Here is a 25,333-nt window from a genome sequence, read left to right as displayed (position 1 = left end):
ATCTTTTAAGCAGCCTAATAATGTTGGAGGAACAGCAAGATAGTGAAACAGTTCTGTTCATAGTTCACGTACTTGAAATGTAAGATTGTCATTTTCTCAGAAATTCCACTAGCTTTTTAAACTTGGACACACTAGTTTATACATGGATGACAAAGTTTGTGTTAGCTTTCTAGTTCATAGCCACCAGGGTACAGTTTATCTGCCTTCTATGTGTTGTTTATTAATTTACATTTTCTGTTGTTTTACTGTGTTGCATTATATTCCCAATTCACAAAAATGGCTCAGTGGTTCAGAATTGATTTGCTGAGTAGTAAAACCTGTAATGAGAATAGAAATAAGACTGTCATAACTCAGCATTATGTCCTTAATAAAGAGGGCTGTTGCATTGCAGTGACATAAACCGTGTATCTCTGCGTGAGGACATTGGTTTTGTACAAGCAGGGAAATTACAAACAATCTCCAGTAACTGATATCTGAAAATTAGACTTATTAAATGACTAATCTGCTTACTCCTAGTGTCTGGTGTGTTATCTGTTGTATAAAATGTTATCAAATGGTGACCTAAGCCATTTAAACTTTGGTGAGTTTTCAGATAAAGCCACCAACCTCTCTGGTAAGCTAGTTATGTTTTCCAGAGCATCTGCAAAATAACTTGTATCACTGTCACTACAGGCAGAGAGGAGGACAGAACCACAGAAACAGTATTCAGAATTAAGTTTCTTTTAGCAAATTATCAAGAAACCAAACTTGTAAAAGCAGTCATAAAATTATTGATGAATAGTTTTATCAAGGAGAAAGCAGAAACTCTTTGGCAATATTCCTTAACAAATACCTCTGTTGGACATATGTTGAAATGCCAGTTACTGTCACATACGTATGCTTTATAGCATATTTCGCTTTATTGTTCTTTTCACACATGCAGATCATTTGAAGGAAAAGTCTGAACGAATCCTTTTGTGGGTCAGTGAAAATCTAAGTGATAAGAGAAGAGTTAGCAGGATTAACTGGGTTGTGGACTGCAAAAATTGGCTTAGAATTAATAATGATGACATACCGGGAGGGCCTTTTTTTGGCGAGTGTGTGTGGGGGAGGGGTGTGTGGTAATTCTGCAAGGAATGATACTGCCATGTGAATAAATAAGATTATACCTAATGCCCAGTAACTCATTATTTCATTCTCCATGAAATTAGTGCTTAGCAACATACCTCTGATCTTGATTGGGCTTTGAAGGAAAGGCTGAAAGCAGGTTATCATGAAATCATGGCTCTTTCGTGTAGAGTGTGAAGAATTGGGGGGAAGCATATCATTCACACTGAAATATGATAGATTTTGAGGGAAAAGGCATTCAAACAAGTTTCCTTTAAAAGGTGATACCAAAAATGTTAATATCTAGCTAAAATGTTGAAGATAAGGTAACCAAATTTTCTGAAAAAACCAAACTGTTTCCAGCGGTCCACTGACCAAATATTTGAGTTTTCTAAATCTTGTTGGCCCTCGTTAGCGACTAGCCAGAGGGCTCAGTAATGTATTATTGGGCATATTTAACGCACAAACGCTACATCCAAATATGCAGGACACCTTCTGGAGCAAGCGTATCCAAAGAGTGTATCGAAAATCCATTGCTATTAGCCTTCTCGCCGGGACTTACAGTCTTCCAGCTTTTGAGTGGGATACGATTAGCAGCCTAGACTGGAGTCCGTCTGAGAGCTGTACATGATCTTCAGGGAGAAATATCTTTGTAAGCGAATCAGTCTGAATGTCGCTGACACATCATCTGATGCTGGTTCCTTTGTCCAATCAATCTGTGATTGTGACTTAGGATTTTTTTAATTCAATAGAAAAAAGCCCTAGAGGGGCGCCTGGGTGGCGCAGTCGGTTAAGCGTCCGACTTCAGCCAGGTCACGATCTCGCGGTCCGTGAGTTCGAGCCCCGCGTCGGGAGCTGGAGCCTGGAGCCTGGAGCCTGTTTCCGATTCTGTGTCTCCCTCTCTCTCTGCACCTCCCCCATTCATGCTCTGTCTCTCTCTGTCCCAAAAAATAAAATAAAAAAAAAAAAACGTTGAAAAAAAAAGAAAAAAGCCCTAGAAATGGAGACCGTCTTATGGTTCAAACTAAGTGTCAGGTACATGTGTTCATTATTAATTCTTAACTTAGCAAGAATTTCTTGAAAGAAAATTGTATTTCTCCATATACTGTCGTCGTCGTCGTCGTCTTCTTTTTTTTTTTTTTTTTTGGCTGCTCCTTTTGTGTGTCCTTTATGTAGAGTCTTTGTCTTTTTTGTTGGCCTCAGTGTTTCAACCCCACAAAGTTCGGTCCTCTTCTCTTTCTGTATTCCCTTCCTGGGCTGTCTCAACTACAGGCAGGGTCACAAATATATGCCTTCAACTCAGACCTCCCCTAAATTTGCTCGTAACCTTTCAAAGACAGCCCAAACCTATTATGTCCAAAACTGAACTCATGATCTCTGCCCCACCTCCTCAGTACCTCGCCACCTGGTGCTCTCCGAGCATCCTCTCTCAGTGAATGACAACTGCCCCTGAGTTGTGCAAGCCAAAAGCCCCAGAACTGTCCTCCACTCCTCACTCTACCTATTTTCACCATCTAATCCGTCCATGAGTTGTGCTAATTTTATGTCTTACATCTTTTGAGAAGGTCTGCTTTTGTCTTTTTCTATCACTACCACTCTAGACAAAGCTGCCATTGTCTCTCCCAAGGACTACCCCAGTAGCCTTCCCGCTGTTCTTCTGCATCCGCTTCTGCATCCGCTGCATCCCTCCACACACACACACACACAACACACACGCGCACACACACGCACGCACACACACACAGTTTAAAAAGTCATCAGGGATACAGAACACCTCTCTGACTATGCCATCCTTTATTTAAACTTCTTGATGGCATTCCGTTCTTGGAGGTCTGGAAATCGAATTCGCTCCCAGCTTGTGCCAGGCCCTACCTTCCTCTTCCACCTCATGACCCACCAGCTCCCCCAGCATCTCCCTACCCCGCCTCCTACGCCTCTGGCTTCAGCACTTTCTTTCATCTGCTCCTAGTTAGTCTTCCTTCCAGCCACCAGCCTCTGCAGCTCTTCACCTCACCCTCCCCATAAGGCTTCTCCCCTTCATTAATGAATCCTTTATTCATTCATTCCTCACATTTCAGCCTTGGAGTCGTTTCTTCAGGGTGACCTTTGCTGCCGCCTCAGCAATGTTAAATCTCTCCGCCTTCTTTAAAATTAAGTACCCATAACCAAGGATTATTCATAAAAATTGCTGTAGTTCTTATTTGTTTTAGTTTGGGTAGTAGTTCTGTTTGTTTTTGGGTTTGATGTTTGTATTCTACCTCTGACTCTTAACACCTCTATTTTGATTGCTGAGGCTTTATTGGCTGTAAAGCTTCTTTCTGTCTCTTTCAACATTCTCAGGAAACTACATAAGATTTACTGAAGAGTAGACATGGAAGGGTTTTGTCTTGGAACTGGAGGAGGCTAGGAATCTAAATCACCCATGAGTTGTAGACTAAACCATCTGATTCTTTTATTCATTCATTCATTCATTCATTCATTCATTTACTTATTTATTTATTTAAAGTGTATTTATTTTAGGGGCGCCTGGGTGGCGCAGTCGGTTAAGCGTCCGACTTCAGCCAGGTCACGATCTCGCGGTCCGTGAGTTCGAGCCCTGCATCGGGCTCTGGGCTGATGGCTCAGAGCCTGGAGCCTGTTTCCGATTCTGTGTCTCCCTCTCTCTCTGCCCCTCCCCCGTTCATGCTCTGTCTCTCTCTGTCCCAAAAATAAATAAACGTTGAAAAAAAAAAATTTAAAAAATAAAAAAAATAAAGTGTATTTATTTTAGAGAGAGAACGAGCAGGGAAGGGGCAGAGAGAGAGAGAGAGAGAGAATCCCCAAGCAGGTTTCATGCTGTCAGCACAGAGCCCAGCGCGGGGCTTGATCCCACAAACTGTGAGATCATGACCCGAGATGAAATCAAACACTTAACCAACTGAACCACCCAGGCTCCCTTAAACCATCTGGTTGTTTTAAAAGTCATATTGTCATTTTGTTATTTGAAGAGTCATACTCTTATTTTTTTCTATTTTGGGCAGTTTGTTGAAATAGTAAACTGGTCTATTTTTGATTCTTGGATAGGAACTTCAAAATGTCCTTCCCATTTTAAAAATAGTTACTTTTTTATGACATTTGCTAGACTAAACTATTTCATTTCTAGTATTTTTTAAGAAATAAGATAGTACAGCTACAACTGAAGCCTTATGTTTTATTTCTGGGTTCTATTCCTATATTTTCTTTCCTACCTGGAAATAACTACTGTTCTGAACTTGATCTTTCTTATTCCCAATCAAATTTAAAATGGTTTTTCACATGTGTGTTTCCATATGTAAAAGACTACATATTATTTTTTAAACTTCTTATTTTTGTATAGCTTGCTTCTTCCACGTACCATTACCTCACAGTTTTAATCATGTTAGTGTATATAGTCTAGTTCATTTATTTTCACTACTGCTATTGGCATGCATGAATATGCTACAGTTTACCCATTGTCTTGTTAATAGATATACTACAGTTTGTGTGTTTTTTGTTAGTTGACATGTAGATTGTTCCTGGTGTTTTTGTGTTTCACTTTTTCTTTTTAAGTTAGTTAGCTTTTTGTTTTTGCTGCAGAAGCAATGAGGCAACGATCATTATTGTGTATGTCTATTTGTGAAGGTGTATAAAAGGATGTATCTGTCCAAGCAGAATTGCTAGGTTGAAGGTCATGCATATCCTCAGCTTTACCAGATAATGTCAAATTGCTCTTCAGAGTGGTTGCACCAATTTATACTTCTGCTAACACTGTATGATACTTACTATTGGTCTTCATTTTTGTCAGCACTTTATATTATCAGATTTCTTCATTTTTTTCCAACCTTATGAATGCATTATGGTATCTCATTTTAATTTCCATCATTTGTAATTTAAACTGTTTTCAAATTTGATCTGTTTTATGTTTAATATCTTTCCTCTGAAATTATTTGATTTGTTATCTCAGTACATTTACTTAACATCAACTTGAGCTCAGAGACGTATAAGACCTTGGGAAGGACTCAAGCAATATAAAATTAGAACCAGTTTATAAGAAATAAGAATCTTACAATCTGGTAATCTATCTAGATGAAACTTGGAAAGTGGCCCAGCCTGTCATTTAAAGAGCATTTTCTTCTCTTAACTTTGCAACAAACAATTGACTTACAAGTTGTCAAGGTTGGAAAGCAATACTGAACAATTGTTCTATTTTTTTTAGTGAGATGTCACCTAACATATATTCATTTAATTGTATTCAGATCTTTTTTGAACTACCATTTCATGGGAAGAACTTAAGAAATTAGCCTGTTGTTAAATTGCTACTAGCAATAACTATATAAAATACGTGGTGTACCAATAACACGTCTGGAGGCTTAAAAAGGAGTAAAAAGATGATTCTAGAAATTTAAAAGCTGAAAGCTTAATCTTAGGGTTCTGTTAATACAGGCATTTCATCTACAAAACCCCTCAATGACGGGAGCCTCTGAGAGAGACTAAACGAGAACCCGGCAGTCTCTTGGACCTGAATATCGCTTGCACTTGTCACCACACCTCCCATTAATAGACCAGTAAACTGTTGGGACGCCTGGGTGGCTCAGTCACTTAAGCGTCCAACTTTGGCTCAGGTCTTGATCTCATGGTTAGTAGATTCGAGCTCCGCATGGGGCTCTGTGCTGACAGCTCGGAGCCTGGAGCCTGCTTCAGATTCTGTGTGTGTGTGTGTCTCTCTCTCTCTGTCCCTCTCCTGCTCATGCTCTGTCCCTCAAAAATAAAGAAACTTAAAAAAATAGACCAGTAAACTGCTATCAAAGATAGAGATAGGATTTTTACAAAGATTACAGTGAAGGCAAAGAAGGGCTTCCTGCCCCTCGCTAAACCCCAATCAGAACAAAATGCTGGAAAGGCCAAGAAGGCTGTGTCGACAGGTGCAAGAACATCTGAATGTCGCCGTCCTCCTATGAGCCCAGTCCCCCAAGGCTGATGACAGCCTGGAAGATCTCGCCTCGTGGGAACAAGCTTGACCACTGTGCCTTTGTCAAGTTCCCTGGGGCCACGGGGTTGTTCTCCATGTGCCTTGAGACCAAAGGAGCAGTGCAGGAATCCTGTGACAAGGGCACACGGTGAGCGGGTCTGGTGGAAGGAAGATGATGTGCATTTGACTGGCCCCTGACTATGATACTTTGGGTGTAAATAGAACGAGGATTGTCTAAACCATATCCACGTGGCTACTTCTAAATATAACCGATTTTTCCCACCATCAAAAAAAAAAAAAAAAAAAAAAAAAAAAAAGCAAGAGGCAGGAAGGAAGAGAACAGTTGAGAGGAGAAAAAGAAAATGCTCATAATTGAGGCAAATACTGATTAACGCTGATGGAGTTTGATCCTGACCTTAAGCCCTAACAAAAAGGACTGAATTGAAAAGTAAATATCTCTCTTGTTTACTAACTTCAGTTACCTGGAACAACGCCAAGAACCAAGAAGGAAACAGAGGCCTCTGAACAGCGAGAGTAGCTGTCACAAAGTCCGAACACTGAGGTCCCTCCCTGCCTTTTAGTTAGAGAAAACCCATCGCAAGCCTTCACTCAGCACTCATTTCTCTAATTTGGCACACAGAATTTGAACAAACTCTAGCCTCAATTTCCAGCCCACAGCAAAGTCGAAATAGTAAGTTTGGAGGGTATTAGCGAATTCAGAGCTTTCCTGCTAAGTTTGAGAATGCTAGGAACGTCGTGATGTCACAGTTTGAAAGCGAGCAAGGGAAATGAACTACAAATTCGAATCAGAAACTCAACTAGTGCTGTGGGACTATTTAATATATTTGCAAACCTTTGTGTTCCTGACTTGTACCTGGGCGTATGATACATGTGATAATTGACTTTTTTTTAACAATAATTGTCTATCTCAAGGTAAACTTATCATGGTCTAAATTTTCAGCTCTCCTTCTCCCCTCAGCCCTGTCCACCTTTCTTAGAATAGCCTGGAATAGCAGGCACTGGTAAGGTTGGCACCCTCACTGATAAAGGTCTTCTCTGAACTAAAAGATCACAGACATGTGGCTCGCTGTCTCTCCCTGCTCCCTTTGACTCGGGCAGCTGAGGTGGTTAATTAGTCCCGTCTCTTTCCTGTGTGCAGCCAGCTGGAATATTGCAGTTTAGGGAAGGGCACGAGGGGAGTCACGAAGAGGAAGAGACATCTTAGACCTTTACTCAGGCCATGTGCTACTGTGCAGTTGGTCCCAGCTCTCTGGATTTGGAGTGTTAATGACCCATATCTAGCTGACAACTGAAGTGTTTCTTTGGGAGGAAGGGTGATTGGTAGGTCAGGCCACTGGCGTTTGATTATCCTGAGTCAGGATGCCCCTTAACACACACCGATCGCTCTTCCAACAGCAGCCACTCTTTGTCTTTCCACCATTGCCTGTCATTTTTAGCCTTCACACACCCGACCCACACAGACATTCGTGCTCTTGCTTATTACGATTTTTTCCTCACTTCTTGTCAACGATTACTGAAGGAGAGGAAACTAAGGATAGAGCAGTACATTGAAGACATCTTTGAGATACAGGAATCCAATGACTAGGTCTTAATTTTTTAACTGGAATAAGAAATGACCTTATGAGAACTTTGGCCCTTCCTGTAACTGTTTCTCCTGCTTCATCTCCAGATGGCAGTGGCGTGGTACTTCTGTTCAGGTACGCCCTAATGTTCACAAGATCATTGCAGTCCTCTCCCCAGCTCACCTCACTTCTTGGTAGAACACAAGGGCTAAATTCTAGGTTCTTGTCAGGGACCGCATTCGTGAATTCAGTGCCAGTCCAAAACCCAGCTTAGGGAACGAACAAACCAACGAGCAAACCCCAGTATCTGTGGAGAAGTGTTTGAAGCATGTACAGCTAATCCATTCCTTTAGAATGTCAGACGTGGAGCTGCCGGGAGGCATCAGCATGTTTTCATTAGTTCTAGGGTATGTCTCAACCAGTTTGCTTCCAAAAGTAAACCACCGAATTTGCCAGTAATTTCATAAAAATTGAGAAATAACCTCAAGATTATCCCTGTGACAACATTGTCTACACACTTGGAATCCTGTGTGCTTCCTTGAGGCAGAAGAGAAGGAAGAGGAGCTGGAATTAGAGCTCGTATGGAATGACACGCTACACTCCCTGGGCCACTTTCTGGAGAAAATAAGGTGGAAACCCTCTTTTGCCTGCCGTAAGGAGCGGTTAATTGAAAAAGTATGGTAAAGGGAGGAATTACGAAAACTTATATAGATATTTAACATTTAAATTGAACACATCAGTGCATACCATCGAACAATTTAAGGCCAAGGTTTCTCCCCCACCCCACCCCACACCCCCCCTTCTTAGTTTGGGCCTGTTGATTGGCATTTAGCTTTGTTTATCTTGCATAAATCTCACCCCTAAACTCACACTTGCTGCTATTTCCAGGTTTATTTTATTTTTTTAATTAATGAGGGAGAATTTAAAGATACCCAGGAATGATCTGAGAGCAGCCCCAAGATTTTATTTTAATCTTTGATATTTATTCTGCCCGCACTTAAGTGGGCAGCATTTTCTCTAGCAGCTTTTATCTAGAATTTACAGATTTTTTTGTGTTTTTGTGTGTGTGTGTTGTTTTGTTTTGTTTTTTGTTAAACAACAAACTTGAATTCATTGGTTTATGTAACATTTAATTGTATTGGACAAACTTTAAGGCAACTGCCTGTGATCCCCACTTCTGGTGTTCACACCTTTGTATAATCCCTTCCCCTTGAATGTGGGCGGGACCATTGACTTGTTTCTAACCAACAGAATATGGAAAAGGTGATGGGATTTCACTCCCATGATTACATTATGTTATATAAAACTGCCTTTCTAGCCAACATGCCCTAAAGATTATCCATGCTGGCTTGAATATAGTAAACAGCCATGTTGGAGAAGCCTAACTTGGCAAGGACATGTAAGCAGTCTCTAAGAGGTAAGGGTGGCCTCTGCTCGAGAGCAAGTAAGAAACCAGCATCCTCAGTCCTAAAGCTGTAGCCTGGGTTAGCTTGGAAATGGATTCCTCCCCAGTCAGACCCCTGGATGAGACTGCAGCACCTCGATGGGAGCCAGAGGACCCAATGAAGCCCTACTGATGCACAGAAACTGTGAGATGATAAATGTGTGTCATTACAAGTTGCTAGAGTGTGGTAATTTCTTACTCAGCGATAGAAAGCGAATATACAGACTTCAAGCTGTATTACAAAGCTGTAATCATCAACACAGTGTGGTGCTGGCATAAGAACAGGCACTCAGATCGACGGAACAGAATAGAGAACCCAGAAATGGACCCACAAACGTATGGCCAACTAATCTTTGATAAAGCAGGAAAAGAATATCCAATGGAATAAAGACAGTCTCTTCAGCAAGTGGTGCTGGGAAAACTGGACAGCGATATGCAGAAAAATGAACCTGGACCACTTTCTTACACCATACACAAAAATAAACCCAAAATGGATGAGAGACCTCAATGTAAGACAGGAAGCCATCAAAATCCTGGAGGAGAAGGCAGGCAAAAACCTCTTTGACCTTGGCCGCAGCAACTTCTTACTCAACACGTCTCCAGATTGCCTCTGGGAAACAAAAGCAAAAATGAACTATTTGGACCTCATCAAAATAAAGAGCTGCACAGCAAAGGAAACAATCAGGAAAACTAAAAGGCAACTGATGGAATGGGAGAAGATAGTTGCAAATGACCTATCAGATAAAGGGTTAGTATCCAAAATCTATAAATAACTTATCAAACTCAACACCCAAAAAACAATCCAGCGAAGAAATGGGCAAAAGACATGAATAGACACTTCTCCAAAGAAGACATCCACCTGGCTAACCGACACATGAAAAAATGCTCAACATCACTCATCATCAGGGAAATACAAATAAAAACCACAGTGAGATACCACCTCACGCCTGTCAGAATCGCTAACGTTAACAACTCAGGCAATAACAGATGTTGGCGAGGATGCTGAGAGAGAGGATCTTTTTTGCACTGCTGGTGGGAATGCAAACTGGTGCAGCCACTCTGAAAAACGGTATGGAGGTTCCTCAAAAAAACTAAAAATAGAACTACCCTACAACCCAGCAATTGCGCTATGAGGTATTTATCCAAGGGATACAGGTATGCTGTTTCACAGGGGCACATGCACTCCAATGTTTATAGCAGCACTATCAACAATAGCCAAAGTATGGAAAGAGCCCAAATGTCCATCAGCAGATGAATGGATAAAGAAGATGTGATAGGGGCGCCTGGGTGGCTCAGTTGGTTAAGCGTCCGACTTCAGCTCAGGTCATGATCTCGCAGTTCATGGGTTCGAGCCCCGCATCAGGCTCTGTGCTGACAGCTCAGAGCCTGGAACCTGTTTCATATTCTGTGTCTCCCTCTCTGTCTCTGACCCATCCCTGTTCATGCTCTGTCTCTCTCTGTCTCAAAAATCAATAAATGTTAAAAAAAAAAATTGAGAAAGAAAAGAAGATGTGATATAGATATACAATGGAGTATTACTCGGCAATCAAAAAGAATGAAATCTTGCCATTTGCAACTACATGGATAGAACTAGAGGGTGTTCTGCTAAGCGAAATTAGAGAAGACAAATATCATATGGCTTCACTCATATGAGTACTTTAAGACACAGAACAGATGAACATAAGGGAAGGGAAGCAAAAATAATATAAAAACAGAGAGGGGGACAAAAATATAAGAGACTTAAATATGCAGAAAAAACAGAGGGTTCCAGGGGGGGTTGTGGGAAGGGGGTGGGCTAAATGGGTAAGGGGCATTAAGGAATCTACTCCTGAAATCACCGTTGCACTATATGCTAACCAACTTGGATGTACATTTAAAAAATAAATAGAAATTAAGAAAAAAAGAAGAAAACAGATATACTAATTAAACTATCTATTTACAGTAACACGTATACCCGACAAATATGTTTGGGACCTAGATCACCTCTGGTAAGCATTCTGTTCAACTTAAGGAGTGCAAGGACGCGGGGCGCACCGTGGACTGAGTGTTGAGGGTGCTCGGATGGTGCGCGTTAGATTTGCAGAGGGGTGTGGGGGCCAGTTAACAGGCTTCTGTACTGCAGTGCTGGTGAGTTGTGCTTTTATAGTCAGATACAACAAGTTAACAGGTGAAGTCTTAATAAGAAAGCAAGACTAAGTAAAGAAAACGGGCAGTTTATTTATATGTAAGCGTAGAGAACAAGATTGGTATTGGGCACTTTCCTGTTGCAAAGACACGATAATGATAATACTGAAGAATGCAAATGAAACTTACAGTATTGCTGCTCATATTGATAGCCAGTCCAGCTACTTTAAAACCTGTATAGTATAGCAAAACCAAAACAGGGACTATTTGTGTTTATTCTTTATAATACACTCACATGTAAATTTTATCTATTAGTGTGTGAATTTTATCTGCTAATGTGCTGTAGCAAGAGAAAAAAAAAGTTTGAAACCAGAAGTACACGTTTTCTGAAAATCTAACCCACGGAGTCCTGCACGTGCCATCAGCCCAGGGAGTCCCTGGGCAAAGGTGACGTGATGATGGGCCCCTTACTTCCTCTTTGGGAGGTACTTCCTCTTTTACTTCTTTGGGGCTCTCAGGGAGGTAAGGGTCTTGTTCAGAGGAGGGGGGCATTAGGTAAGTAGACAGGGGAGGCCTAGATGGTGTCAGCAGCTAAGGTAAGAGCGCTGTGGGGGCACCTGGGTGGCTCAGTCGGTTAAGCGTCCGACTTTGGCTGAGGTCATGATCTCACGGTTCATGGGTTTGAGCCCCGCATTGGGCTCTGTGCTGACAGCTCGGAGCCTGGAGCCCACTTTGGATTCTGTGTCTCCTTCTCTCTCTGCCCCTCCCCCACTTGTGCTCTCTCTCTGTCTCCCCCTGCCCCCCCCCCCAAAAAAAAGAACCCTGTGTGTGTTCTGAGGGGACTCCTCACCCAGAACACAGGAGATCCCTCGGGACTCTACCCCTGCCATCAGTCCTCACAAGTCTGAGCAGGGGCGGCATCTCCTCAGTCCTATGTCTGGTGCCCCCTGGACATGGTTCCCTCTGCTGACCTGAGCACCCCACTCAGACCAACCACTCAGACCACCAATCTCCCTGAGAGCCTCAAGGAGGAAGTGAGGGTATGTGACTTCTGGCCCCCTCTGCCCAGGGCCTCCAGGACTGCTCATGAGAATGACCCATTCCCTGATGGTGCAAAGTAGAAACAAAAAGGTGTTTGATGAACAATCCATGTTCACTACGATCCACAGGCATCTGGTATTGTTGGAAATGCAGGCTCGAAAATTGGCTTGAAAAGACTCAGGAAAACAAACAACCAATTAAAAAGTGGTCAAATGATCTGAACAGACATCTCATCAAAGAAAACATATAGATGGCAAATAAGCATATGGAAAGATGATCAACGCCGTCTGTTATTAGGAATTGGAAATTTGAACAACAGTGAGGTGCCACCACACACCTATTAGAATGTGAAAATACAAAACACTAACAATGCCAAATACTGCTAAGGATGTAGAGTAATGAGAACTCTCATTGCTGGCGGGAATATAAAATGGCATGGCCACTTTGGAAGACAGTCTTGGTGGTTTCTTACAGAACTAAACATACCTACCGTAAAATCCACCAGTCATCCTCCTTGGCATTTACCCAAATGAGTTGCAAACTTACATCCACACAAAAACCTGCACACGGTTTATAGCAGCTTTATTTGTAATTGTCAAAACTTGGACGCAATCAAGATGTAGGTTAACGGGTAAATAAACTGGTACATCCATACAATGAAATATCATTCGGTGCTAAAAATAAATGCTCTGTCAAGTCATGGAAGGACACGGAGGAACATTGAATGTATATTAACTAAGTGAAAGAAGTCAATCTGAGAAGGCCACATATTCCATGATTCCAGCCGTATGATCTTCTCAAGAGGTAAAATTATGGAAAAAGTAAAAAAGATTAGTGGTTGTCAGGGATTTATGGGAGGGAAGGGTGAGTAGGTGGAGCATGGGGGATATCTAGGGCAGTGAAACTAGTCTGTGTGATACTGTAGTGTTGGATACGTGTCATTATACATTTGTTGAACCCCCTGGAATGTACAACACAGAGACTGAACCCTAATGTAAACGATGGACTTCCGTGAACGTGTCAAGAATTTTCGTTATAGCACTGACTGCAGTAGGGAAAATACATCAGTAAGTTAAGCATCCTCAATAGAACAGTGTATAAACTGTAGTTTCTTCATGTACTGTAATGGAACATGGCAATTAAAGTAAATGGACCAGATCAATACATACCAGGGATAGAACAAAGAAACATAATGTTGAAGAAAAAATAAGCTTAGAGAGATATATTCAATATGACTCCACTTATATAAAGTTTAAAACACAAAAAAGTTAATATTGCTATTTATATATGCACTATAGAAAATTAATAAAAGCTTATAGCTTGTTATATACCAGCATTAGGGTAGTGGTTTTACCTAGGATGGGGAGGAAGAAAAAGATAGAGAGGGATACTCTAGCTATGACTAGAATGATTAATGTCTTCATATTTTATTAAATAATTAAAATTCATAATTTTTCTTAAAAATAAAATCTCATGAAAATATTGCAGAACATTAACATAAGTTGTTTAATCTTGATAGTGAATACAGAGGTAAGTGCTATATTTGTTTCTGTACTTTTTAACAAGTTTGAAATATTTCATAATTCAAAAAGTGAATGAAGAGCATTCATTCCAGGCAGAGGGGGGAAGAGCGTGTGCAAAGGCCCTGAGTAGTGAGGGATCTTAGCAAGTTCAACTGAGAAAGATGGCTGGTTGCCTTAAGTGAAGTCCATCTAGGAGACATCCATGTCGATGGTACGTAGTGTCATGAGATAAGCATGGCAAGGTAGGCAAGATACTGATTTTCAAGGCCTGGTAGCCCATGTTTAAGATCCTGTTCTAATGGCATTGGAAAACCAGCAGTGGTGATCAGCAGTGTAGTGCTGCATGGTTAATGGGTTGGAGGATGGGAGGACAGAAAAGAGAATGCAGAATGGATGTATAGAGACCTATGGGATTCAGTGTGACAGTGTTGCCTGTATGGATAGATAGAAGTTGACAGATGTGAGATGAATTTTGGAGGTCGGGTCAGTAGGTCTTGGTGATAGATCTGATGTGCAGACTTCAGGGAGGCATGTAGTTAAGGATGACTCCCAAGTTTCTGTAGATAATGCAGGAGAGCTAGGATGAGATTTTAGTGGTAGATAAGCCTTACGTAGGTTTATCATTGGTGTGAAATTTTTTGAGGCATATCAACACATTATATTCTGTTTTTAACTTGTGTGAAAGTACACCTAAGATTTACCATTTTAACCATTTTTAAACATACAGTTCAGTGGTGTCAAATACATTCATATTATTGTGTACACATCACCACCGGCCATCTTCAGAACTTTTTTCATCTTCCAAACTGAGAACTCTATACCCATTAGACAGTGAAACTCTTTGCCTCAGTCACTCCAGGCCTTGGCTGACTTCTGTGTCTATTAGTTTGACCTTATTCTACATACCTAGTATACACGGGAAATCATACGGTATTTCTCCTCCTGCAACTGGTTTATTGCATTTAGCCTAATGTCCTCAAGGTTTGTCCATCTTAGTGTATGTCAGAATGTCTTTCCTTTTTAAGACTGAATCTTATCCCGGGTGCCTGGGTGGCTCAGTTGAGTGAGCGTCCGACTCTTGGTTTCGGCTCAGGTCGTGATCTCACAGTTTATGGGATCAAGCCCTGCTTGGGATTCTCCCTCTCCTTCTCTCTTTCTGCCCCTCCCTCACTCTGCCCCTCCCTCACTCGTGCATGCTCTCTCTCAAAATTAAAAAAAAATTGTTTTGTTAATTAAAAAAAAGACAATATTATTCTATTGTATGTATATACGGCATTTTGTTCATTTATTCATCAGTTGAAACTCAGGCTGCTTCTTCCTTTTAGCTGTTGTGAACATAGGTATACAACAAATGCTTGTTTGAGTCCCTGCTTTTAGGTATATATACTTTAACCACATCCTTGCCAAGACTTGTTATTTTGTTTTGTTTAATAGTAGCCATCCTGAGTCTGAAGGGTCACCTCATATTGTGGTTTTGATTTGCATTTCCCTAATGATTAATGATGTTGAGCTTCTTTTCACATTCTTTCTGGCCATTTGTATATCTTCCTTGGAGAAATTTCCCCTCTGAAAGCATTAACCTTAGATCATATGTCATAATATAGACTTTTTTCGAATATTATCAGTTATTGGCCCTTCTGTTTTCCTGAACTAGATGCTTGATTTGGAACTTAACATGTACTCAAAAGACGGCATAGAGCAAAAAAATGCCAGATCACACTTTTGAAAAATGGGCCCTATATTGAAAAATAAAAGGCATGAATTTTTAACATTCGTGTTTCAAGTGACTTATTTTCAGTATGTTTTGGTTTTATATAATGTGGTAAATAAATTTTTATTGTCCTTTACTATTATACAAGTCTCCTTAAAAATGCTACTGAAAATAGTCTTGTTTCCTTTTCAAATTTTACTTAGTGTAGGTTTATATCATTTAATCTTTCATAAAGTGCCTGATCAACCAGTAGAGATGACTAAAGTATCAGAACCACCACCCCCTTCCCCTCCCCACCACCCCAGCCTCCAAGGAAGCTTGGTTTTGGATAAAAATCACGTGAGAGATCATTTAGTTTCATTTCCACAGTATTTTTCTTTTATTGCCAGTAATGAAGAGTAGTCAAATAAAAGTGCAAGTTTTATTGTATGTGGTGTATTCACACACATGTACACACGCAAACAGAAGCATCTGAGTTCATCTCATTATAATTGTCCTGGAAATCAAGCCTCAGCAGAGTTAGAGGTCAATCTGAGAAACAAATCTCTTGTTTCTTTCTTAGCTCATTACCAGGATCTTCTAGTGTCTTGTACGAAGATGAATTTCTTCAAGCGAATGGTTTTAACAGAAATATGTCTACCTGTTTTCTTTAACAGTTGTTTCGAGAAGTACGAATAATGAAGATATTAAATCATCCTAACATAGGTATGCAATTCATGTATACAATTAATGATGAAGTATATTCCTTAATTTGAGACTATTTGAAAAGGTAGAATTTTATAGAAATTGAAGGCTGCAATTGAAGGCTATTTTCTACTGCATTGCTGTCTTAAGCTCTCCATTAAAATAATACATTTGACTTGGAGTTAATGCATATGAATATTTTTTGTATCTCCCTTCTAAATTGCCCTAGAGATTGCTTGCCATTGCAGTATTTATAAGAAATCAATTCCAGATAATTTGATAATATGCATTTAGGTTTGATCATAGGGCAAAATAACTAATTTGAATTTTAAAGAAAATAGGGGTGATTTCAATTTTAGTGAATTTATTCCTATGAGTTCTGGTTTTCCCCTACATTTACAAATAAATAGATTGATTACATGTAACATATCAAGTCAATGGATGATAAGGAAAAAGTAATTCTTCTTTTAACCTGCCCATTTTCTAAACACTTGTTTCTTTCACATTTAAAAATATTATATTTACTAGAGATATTAATGTGATTATTTGTGGTATATCATTTCAACTATGTAAGTCTGATAATTTGGTGTGTTTTTTTTTTAACCAAAAACTTTTATAATACCACATAATTATAGAATATTTTTGTTTCTGTACCAAAGATTGGTCAACATTTTATGATAGTGCAACATATGTGTTGTTATAATACAGTCTCTTTTAAGCTTTAGTTAAAATTTTATCCTGATTTTAAGCTTCTCCTTTTTATTATATTCTTCTCATTAGAAAAAGTAATGGTTTTTAATCCCAGAAACTTAACTCTTTTGACCCAACAGATTTGGTTCCAAATCACTTTGTGGTAAGTGGTTTTCTTCCACAGTAGTAATTACCTTTGAGAGAATTTTTCAGTTTAAAATTGTCATTAATAATTTTTAGTAAATACTCAGATTTTCCACTGGCTTAGGATTACCTTAAATTTTCTTAAAGCATATCCCATATATGCTAACAATTACAGTTATATCTCTAATTTTTTTTTCAGTAAAATTGTTTGAAGTTATTGAAACGGAGAAGACCCTCTATTTAGTCATGGAGTATGCGAGTGGGGGTAAGGATGAGAGGGGTGGAAAAGTTATCTTTGATGAGACATACAGAACTATCAACACCCCAAGGTTTATTATAACACTTACGTGTTCACTGTTACTAATGAATCGACAGTTTTATTTAAAATGCTTTTAAGTGGTATATCTTAAGGAAAATTCAGTGTTTGCTCTCAAGACCTATTGATCCTACATTTAAAAGTTGGATTTTTGGCTTACATAAAATTGCCTAAAGACAGTTTTCAAAACCCTAAATTTACATTGTTATGAATGTTTTGATTCTCTTCTCTACATATTATAATATGTCATAATATTGTGATTAGAAGCACTTGGCTATAAGGAAATTTCAAATTCACAATGTATCTGATAAAGTTTATAGTAAAAGTGTGTTCTGGGCCAGAGGTTGGTCACATATGACAGAGTCTCAATATACATGGATTTTCAAGATAATCCATAAAATGTCTCGATTTAAACAAGTATCGATTTATACATGTTATAAGTTAGAGGACTGAGTTGACAGAAATACAGATGCATGTGTCGAATGTAATGGATACTTTGACTACATAGTGTCGAAAATGGGAAGGATTCAAACACTGGTATATAACAAAAGCAGCTTCATCTTCCACAATTTCCCTCAAAGGAGACAGATGTTGGCTCAAAGTTACTGTTGTGACTTTGAGGCACAGAACTTTCTTAGAAACACATTTAAAAATTTCTGAAGCTAAATCATTGAACCAGTAAAACAGAATGCTTGAAGGTGTTAAGCAATTGAAAAAGAGGAGAGCAGCTGAAATTATGTAAACCACTGTGGCTAATTAGCTTTTTTGCTAATCAGTAGAAAAACTTAGGGTTGAATTTAGTGTTGATCCTTTCAGCTAATGTGTAGATTTGTATGTAAGAATAAAGAGGATTTATTCTAGTCTATTATACCTAAACTATGTATTTTTGTACTGTTTCTTGGATTTCTAAAAATGTTTACTATAAATATTACATCTATTTTAATAGCTTTTTCAGTTTTTAATGCAAACTGAAAGTTCCAGTAGGTTTGGTTTTTTGCAAAGCCTTTTCTCATCCTGAAAGTATTTTAATGTAGGTTTTTTGACTTAACGTGAAAACCTATGTCATTAAGGCTTATTATTATAGGATTTTTTAAAATATTAATACAGCCATGCAAATTTGTATGAGTTGTAGGTCTGTAATAAAATTAGTGAATGTATGGATACCACATAATGGATTCTTTCTCTTTCTATCCTTTAGTTAGATTTTATATAACAATTTGTCAGCGTGGGAACCCTGGGTGTTATTTTTAGTTCACTTAGACTCTTTTTTTCCCCCCCGTTTGGTGATCTAAAGTGTAGAGAAAGGGGCTAGATAAGCTTTGATATGAGAAATTACAGACTGCTAAAAATCGGTGGACACTTCTGTTTTTATGAAGGGGCACCACCACAAGGCTGTGTTAATATTAATATGTATGCTGTTTAACGATAAACGGGAAGGGCAGTCAACTCTGTATTGGCACTGATGAAGGGGAGCAGTGGCTGGAGGAACAGAGAGTGCGTGGGATCCTCACCGCTCTCCTTCAGTAGCACAGTGAGGAAGGGCCGTGGGGTACAGTGTGCAGAGGTGTTTACCGGAGTTCAGCCCATACCAGGCGCTCTCTCATTCAGTTCTGATTTCTAGTGGTAGGTTTTCGCCGAGTCTTGCCCGTTGGTGATCCTCTAACAAAACCGTCATGGTTCTGTGGTGCTAAATCTGGAATCATTTTCTTGCCTTTTTAATCTATAACTGGCAAGGTAACTTTTATAAACAACACTTAATATTTTTCCTCTGAAATTTCTAGATATTTTAGGATTGAATCTGTCATGAGAAAAAGAGTTGAGTCAGACAGCTGCTTCTTTGTCAGGAGTATTTAGATCAGTTTTGATCCTGGTTCACTAATGGAGCAGAAGATTTTCTGTGATTAGGTAGGCAGGGAACTCCTTTATGATTCTGAACCACATTTAATCCCAAAGAACCTATTAAATGTGTTCGGCTGCTCTGGAATGGTGTGTTTTATTTCTTCTTTCGTTCACGCAAACATTATTTATTAGATGTGTGTTATGTACCACATGTTATTCTAGCTGCTGGGAACACGTGGGTGAGCAAACACAAAGTCCCTGCCCTCAAGAAGATTACATTCTTTGGGGGAAGCAAATCATAAACAAGTAATAAATAATAAGTGAAGGACTAAGTCTTGTAAACATCTGGGCTATGGATGTCCTAGGCAGAACTTAAGAGCGGTCCATATTTTTGAATTCTTGCATATGTCTTTCCCAGCCTAAACTCACATATCTGGAATTAACTACCGTGATGGGTCAACTAGAGCATCCACTCACATCTATTTTCATCATCCCATTCAGTCATTTAAGTATGCCTGGTGTCATATGTTGTCTGACACTGTAGGTGTATTAGTTTCATCTGACATACATGATTACATATTTGGTTTTTAATGTTTTATTGATATCCTAGGATTGATATTGCATACACACACACACACACACACACACACACACACACACACACACAATTTACCGTATACTGAGATACAAATGTATAATTTATTGAGTGCTTACTGTATGCCAGTCACTGTGCTAAGCACATGCATTATTTCATTTAATCCTTATAACAGCCATGTGAGATAGGCAGTAAATAGAAGCAGGATCTTAATAAAGTTGAGAAGTCTTCCTCATGTCTCCCAGTAGCTACTTAGGGCTAAACAGGGATTCATAACAAAATTGGTCTGATTCTAAAGCCTGGGTTTTTAACCACTCTGCTATATTTACAAGAATGCCTTAAGCCATCTTAGGAGTTTTAAATAGACATGTATATCTATCTGGTGTAAATTATAAGGACATTAAAAATAAATTTCTCCCTTATACTGAGATATTTTATTTTTAATATTGTCACTAAATAGTAATTTAGGGTTTTTTTTTTACAAGTATTAACTAGAGAAAAATGAAAAAAAAAAAACTTATATACATGTAAAGTAATGGGTCTAATAGGAAATTTCCACAGTTTCTCGTTTGAATTATTTCAACAAGTATGTATTGTCTACCCACTTTGTGTTCTGTCCTGGGGATAGGGCAGATATGATCGTTGAAGTTGGTTCAGAGTAATAGGAGACACACACCAGATGATTTAATTCTGCATAAGTAGTTAAGAACCAAAATAGATGAAATGAGTATAGTGGGTCTAGCATAATCAGAGTATAGGAAGGAAAAGCACGAAATCAGTGGGAATGGAAGCAGTCCGAAGGAATTTGACCAAGATTCCATGACAAGTAGAATTTAAAAGAGAGAGATCCAACGTAACATGACTTTTGTTACTTTGTTTGACACGTAGCCCCCAAATACAACGCCAGGTATAATTTTTGATTGCTCATGCTGTGGCTTCCCTTTATTTGAATGCATAATAAAGAGTTGACTGTATTTTTATGTAATACTTGAAATCAGAAAGCAAGTTTTCTCAGTTATGTTTTTATGACTTATTTTTTAAGAGTTTTGCTAAATCATAAGCTGCTAACAGACACTCAATTCTGTGTGTAATTTTTCCCTGTTTTTTCTATTCATGTAATAGTTTGTGATTTATGTAAAACTATCAGAAAATTGTGGGTCAAAAGCTGCTCTAAAAACAAGGCAAGAACTTGACATTGCTTGTACTGTTAATTGGAGATTTGTGTATATTTTATTGCTTTACCTTTCTGATTCAGGTGAAGTATTTGATTACTTAGTTGCCCATGGAAGAATGAAAGAAAAAGAGGCCCGTGCAAAATTTAGGCAGGTATGGAAAGTAGTTTTTAACTTTGTTTTGTTAATGTTTTTAGTGATGTACAACGCACAGTATCACAAACTGGACTTCAGAGTACATGGTATTTTAAAGAGGAAAAGTCCTGCTATCTTATACTTTTTAAAGAATGGGGAACTGAAAAAGAAGTTTGTTCTTCCTGAATTTAAATTTAAAATAGTTGCATATGGTTATTTTTAGATGGTGGTAAATAGTGAAATGTCTTATAGGTAAGACAATTCATTGATAGTTCTGGAAATATAGACTAAACTAAGAAAAAAAATATTTAATCCTTTATCCAGTAATTATCAAGTATTATTAGCTTAATGTATGAAGTATATATGCATTGTGCTTAAAGACATTATTCTCTTTTCTTTTGTCATTAAAGATGTCTTGGTATTAGAACTCATGTTTTTGTAGATTTACAAACCGTGGTCAATTTTATTTAGTTAAGTAGGCAAGAAGCCTTACAAATGTGGGAGAAGAATATGGTAAGATGTTTATATTTCCAGTTCAAATTGAATATGACTTTTTATAGAAAATATAAGAAAAGTAATTTAAGTTCATCTAGGGTTTTTACTTCTAATTTTTAGGAATGAAGTGATTAAAATTAACATACTTTATAAATGATGATGGAAATGACAATTAATGAATTATAAATTGTTCATAAAATTTATGGAAGTAAAATTTCATCAGACAACTTGTTGTGTCCCAAACTTTACCTTAGTGAATTTAAAATAGTTCAGTTAAAACTAGCTCGGTACTTCTGCACGGATGCCCATTCTCCAGTTAAAAGTTTGGGATCCACTGAATACCTATACAGAGGCCTCCTCTAAGAGATGTTACATGTATGTTAACATATAAACAATTTGAAGAAGTTAAAAGTTCTGGAGAAGAGAGAGAGAGAGAGAGAGAGAGAGAGAAACTGTTTCACCTGTTTTTGATATAGTATTCTCCAAATTGGTCATGAAGTGAGTTTGTGTTATAAAACTCTGTTGTTGCTATCCCACAGAGTCATTACTTTTTGGAGCATAATATGTGAAATGCTTTATATCAAAGATAGGTATGGCCCTTTCATTCAAACATTCATCCTAAAATGTCTGAAATCTAAAGACAACTGATAATGAGGACGCCACATGAATGAACTGGACATACCGTTCAGGGCTCTCCTGTCCTGGGCCAGAGGCTCACCCTAAGTAAAGCTCAGGTCATCACTTTAAAAGCCATTGTTCTCTCAGTATCAGTCATGAAGTTATAGTTAGTAGCCAATCAGCAAGAAAATTACAGTTGACATCAAATGTTTCCGCTGGGATCTTACTGTATATTTTATAGACTGCTGCTACTCACTCTTGTTCCTTTTAGTCAGCTGGCTGTATTTATTGACTGAAATCATACTGTGTGGACAAAACTGTGTCGGGTAGTCTGTGAAATTAGAGAAGGTGACAGTGTCTGCTATTATAAAGAACTTGCCCATCTTTACTGATGGGTTGGAACAGGATAGAAGGCTGGAACATAGATAGTGTCATAAAATCCACATAATTACTCATTGGCTCATGTTAAAAATAGAGTCTGAATTATTTTTTGAAATCAGTTTCATATTCTTCATGTTGCTATTTAAAATGTAATGCAATAGGAAATATTTCCTTTATAATTATTTATTATACATATTAAATGTATTTACTATTTATATGTCTTCCTTCAGAATTAAAAAGGTAACTCATGTTTTTTAAAATGAGGGATAGGGGCGCCTGGGTGGCGCAGTCGGTTAAGCGTCCGACTTCAGCCAGGTCACGATCTCACGGTCTGTGAGTTCGAGCCCTGCGTCAGGCTCTGGGCTGATGGCTCAGAGCCTGGAGCCTGTTTCCGATTCTGTGTCTCCCTCTCTCTCTGCCCCTCCCCCGTTCATGCTCTGTCTCTCTCTGTCCCAAAAATAAATAAACGTTGAAAAAAAAAAATTTTTTTTTAAATGAGGGATACACGTACACACAGTTTTGTAGTCATTTTGACAAAAGGTTATATATTTGTTTTTCAGTTTCCTTTCGAGGTGCGTATTTTACTTTATAAATTTAGTTAAGACAAAGAATAAATGTACATTTATTTTTATTTGCTCTGTATCATGAAATTACTTTAACAGTTTAGGAATGTACTATATGAGCAAGTATTTACATATCTATGTCCTTGACTCTGCTGTTAGAATCATCCAGAGACAATTTAAGAGAACTTTAGCAGTCATTGACCATACAGTGCTCCTCTATTCCTAAAGTTGTGAGGGCCTACAAGAAAATCATAGTATTGATTCCGCTCTTCCAATAACAGTAACTTAAAACTTGGGAGTTCCTGACTCACTTACAAATTAATTGCAAAGCAACGCAACATTTGCACCTCATAGCAAAACACTGACATGTCTGGTTTTTAGCGTCAGTTCAGGCCTGATTGTAAATCGTGTTTTCAAGATCCAAAAAAGAACAATCACAAGGAAGTTCCTACATCCTACTTAAGGAGGTACAGAATGTTTTGGGATGGAAGGATCTGGCCATAGAATAATGCAGTAAAATTCAGGCTTGTGAATGGGGGATTCTTGCAGTGAGTCAGACAGAAGGCAGAACTTCTCTTTCATGGCAGAAAGTGTACCTGCTAGGTAAGTTTCGTAATACTATAAGCCACCATATTTAACTGATAGAAGTCAGAGGTCATAGAGTTTGGGGAGAATGAAATGCTTAATACAGAGCATTCTCTTTAATTATCTTTCCATTCTTAAGACTTTAAGGCTCAGGAGATTTTTATTGCAGAAATGCCTTTAGAACTGCTTTCATAGAGATCATTCTGTCTAATGTGAAATGCATGTTTGATAGCCGAATCATTATCTATAACATGCCTTCTTCACTGTTACTAAGACAGAGTGTCTTGAAAACCAGTATTATCAGCAAATTTCTGTCATCCATGATACAAAAATAGCCTTATAATATATTCATTAAGATGTATTAATACTGGGTGCCTGGGAGGCGCCTAGGTGGCTCAGTTGGTTAAAGTCTCCGACTTCAGCTCAGGTCATGGTCTCATGGTTTGTGAGTTTGAGCTCTGCATCAGGCTCTCTGCTATCAGCACAGAACCTGCTTTGGATCCTCTGTCTCCCCTCTCTCTATATATCTCTCTTTCTGTCAAAAATAAACATTTTCTAAAAGGTGTATCGATATTTACATATAAGTATGTATCTCTTGCCTAATAAACGTGTTTTAATGAAAATTGGATATTAGAAATTTAAAGCATATTTAAGAAAATTAATACAACTATTCATTGCAAGATTCTGCTGTATTTTAGGGATTTACACTTCAAATTGATCATACTCATTCACAATTGCTCTGCCTAAAAACATTTAGTGGTTCTGTGGTACCTGTGTAGTTTGGAATTTGGAGGTTTTTACCAACCTGTCAACATTTACTGCCACTATTATCATTTTCCCACCTACTTTTCAAATACATTGTGTTGTCTCAACATCAGTACATTTCACCACCTTGCCCCTACCTCCCCATCACGAAATCTCATCCTGAAATACTTAGTACTGTCATTCAAGGATGGCTTAGATCAAATATCACCTACTCCAGGCAGCATTTCTAACTGAAATTGTTCTTTATGTAATATGATTCCCCTCACTTCTTTGTACCTCTGCTTCTATGACTCTGCCTTGTATTATGGTTGCTCATAGACATGTAAGATATGTACATATTTTCTCCTAATCAGACTTTCAGCTCCTTAAGGGCACGGTCCATGTCATGTTCATTTTGTGTTCCCCTAGCAGCCAGCACATTTTCTTGCACGTAGCAGGTACTCAGTAAACTGTTGAATCAAAAATGAATTTAATCGAATTACATATTGCTCATTGTGTGTGGATTTTGTTTTGAATTCATGTTTCTGTCTGAACCATTTTAATATACATTAGAATAATTTTATAGTACTGAACTATCAATCTCATTTCTACTTTGAACGTTTTTTAACCCATGTTTCTATTAGCATGGTCATACTTCACATCATCTTTAGACTTTTAAAAATCTCATTTCTATCTCCACTTGTAAATGCCTTACCAGTATTCAGCATTCATAGCGTGTTTCCATTTAACTGAATCCACAGAAGTGAATGTTCTGTGAATTAAAATGGCCGTCCTGTACATCAGATGGGATTACATGTACAAAACAGTTCTTAACTTGATTACTATCTGATTCTTTGAATGTCTTTATTTTATGGAGTAAAATAACTATAATAG

General features: G+C 38.4%; 1 protein-coding gene across 3 annotated transcripts in view; it reads left to right on the top strand.

The window, feature by feature from the left end:
* Positions 1 to 25,333, top strand: part of MARK1 (microtubule affinity regulating kinase 1) — a 121,543-nt gene that overhangs the window by 53,608 nt on the left and 42,602 nt on the right. For 2 of the 3 annotated variants that reach the window (XM_045455718.1, XM_045455717.1), the window contains exons 4-6: positions 16,135 to 16,183; positions 17,196 to 17,261; positions 21,002 to 21,072. In XM_045455718.1, coding sequence (XP_045311674.1) covers positions 16,135 to 16,183; positions 17,196 to 17,261; positions 21,002 to 21,072 — 186 coding nt within the window. Of the gene's footprint in view, positions 1 to 16,040; positions 16,084 to 16,134; positions 16,184 to 17,195; positions 17,262 to 21,001; positions 21,073 to 25,333 lie in introns of those variants that run through there. The other variant, XM_045455719.1, reaches the window with a different exon arrangement.

This window comes from Leopardus geoffroyi, chromosome C3 (assembly GCF_018350155.1).
Source record: "Leopardus geoffroyi isolate Oge1 chromosome C3, O.geoffroyi_Oge1_pat1.0, whole genome shotgun sequence".
NCBI lineage: Eukaryota > Metazoa > Chordata > Mammalia > Carnivora > Felidae > Leopardus > Leopardus geoffroyi.
Note: the sequence above shows the minus strand (reverse complement) of the source record. Positions and strands in the feature narration are given on the sequence as shown.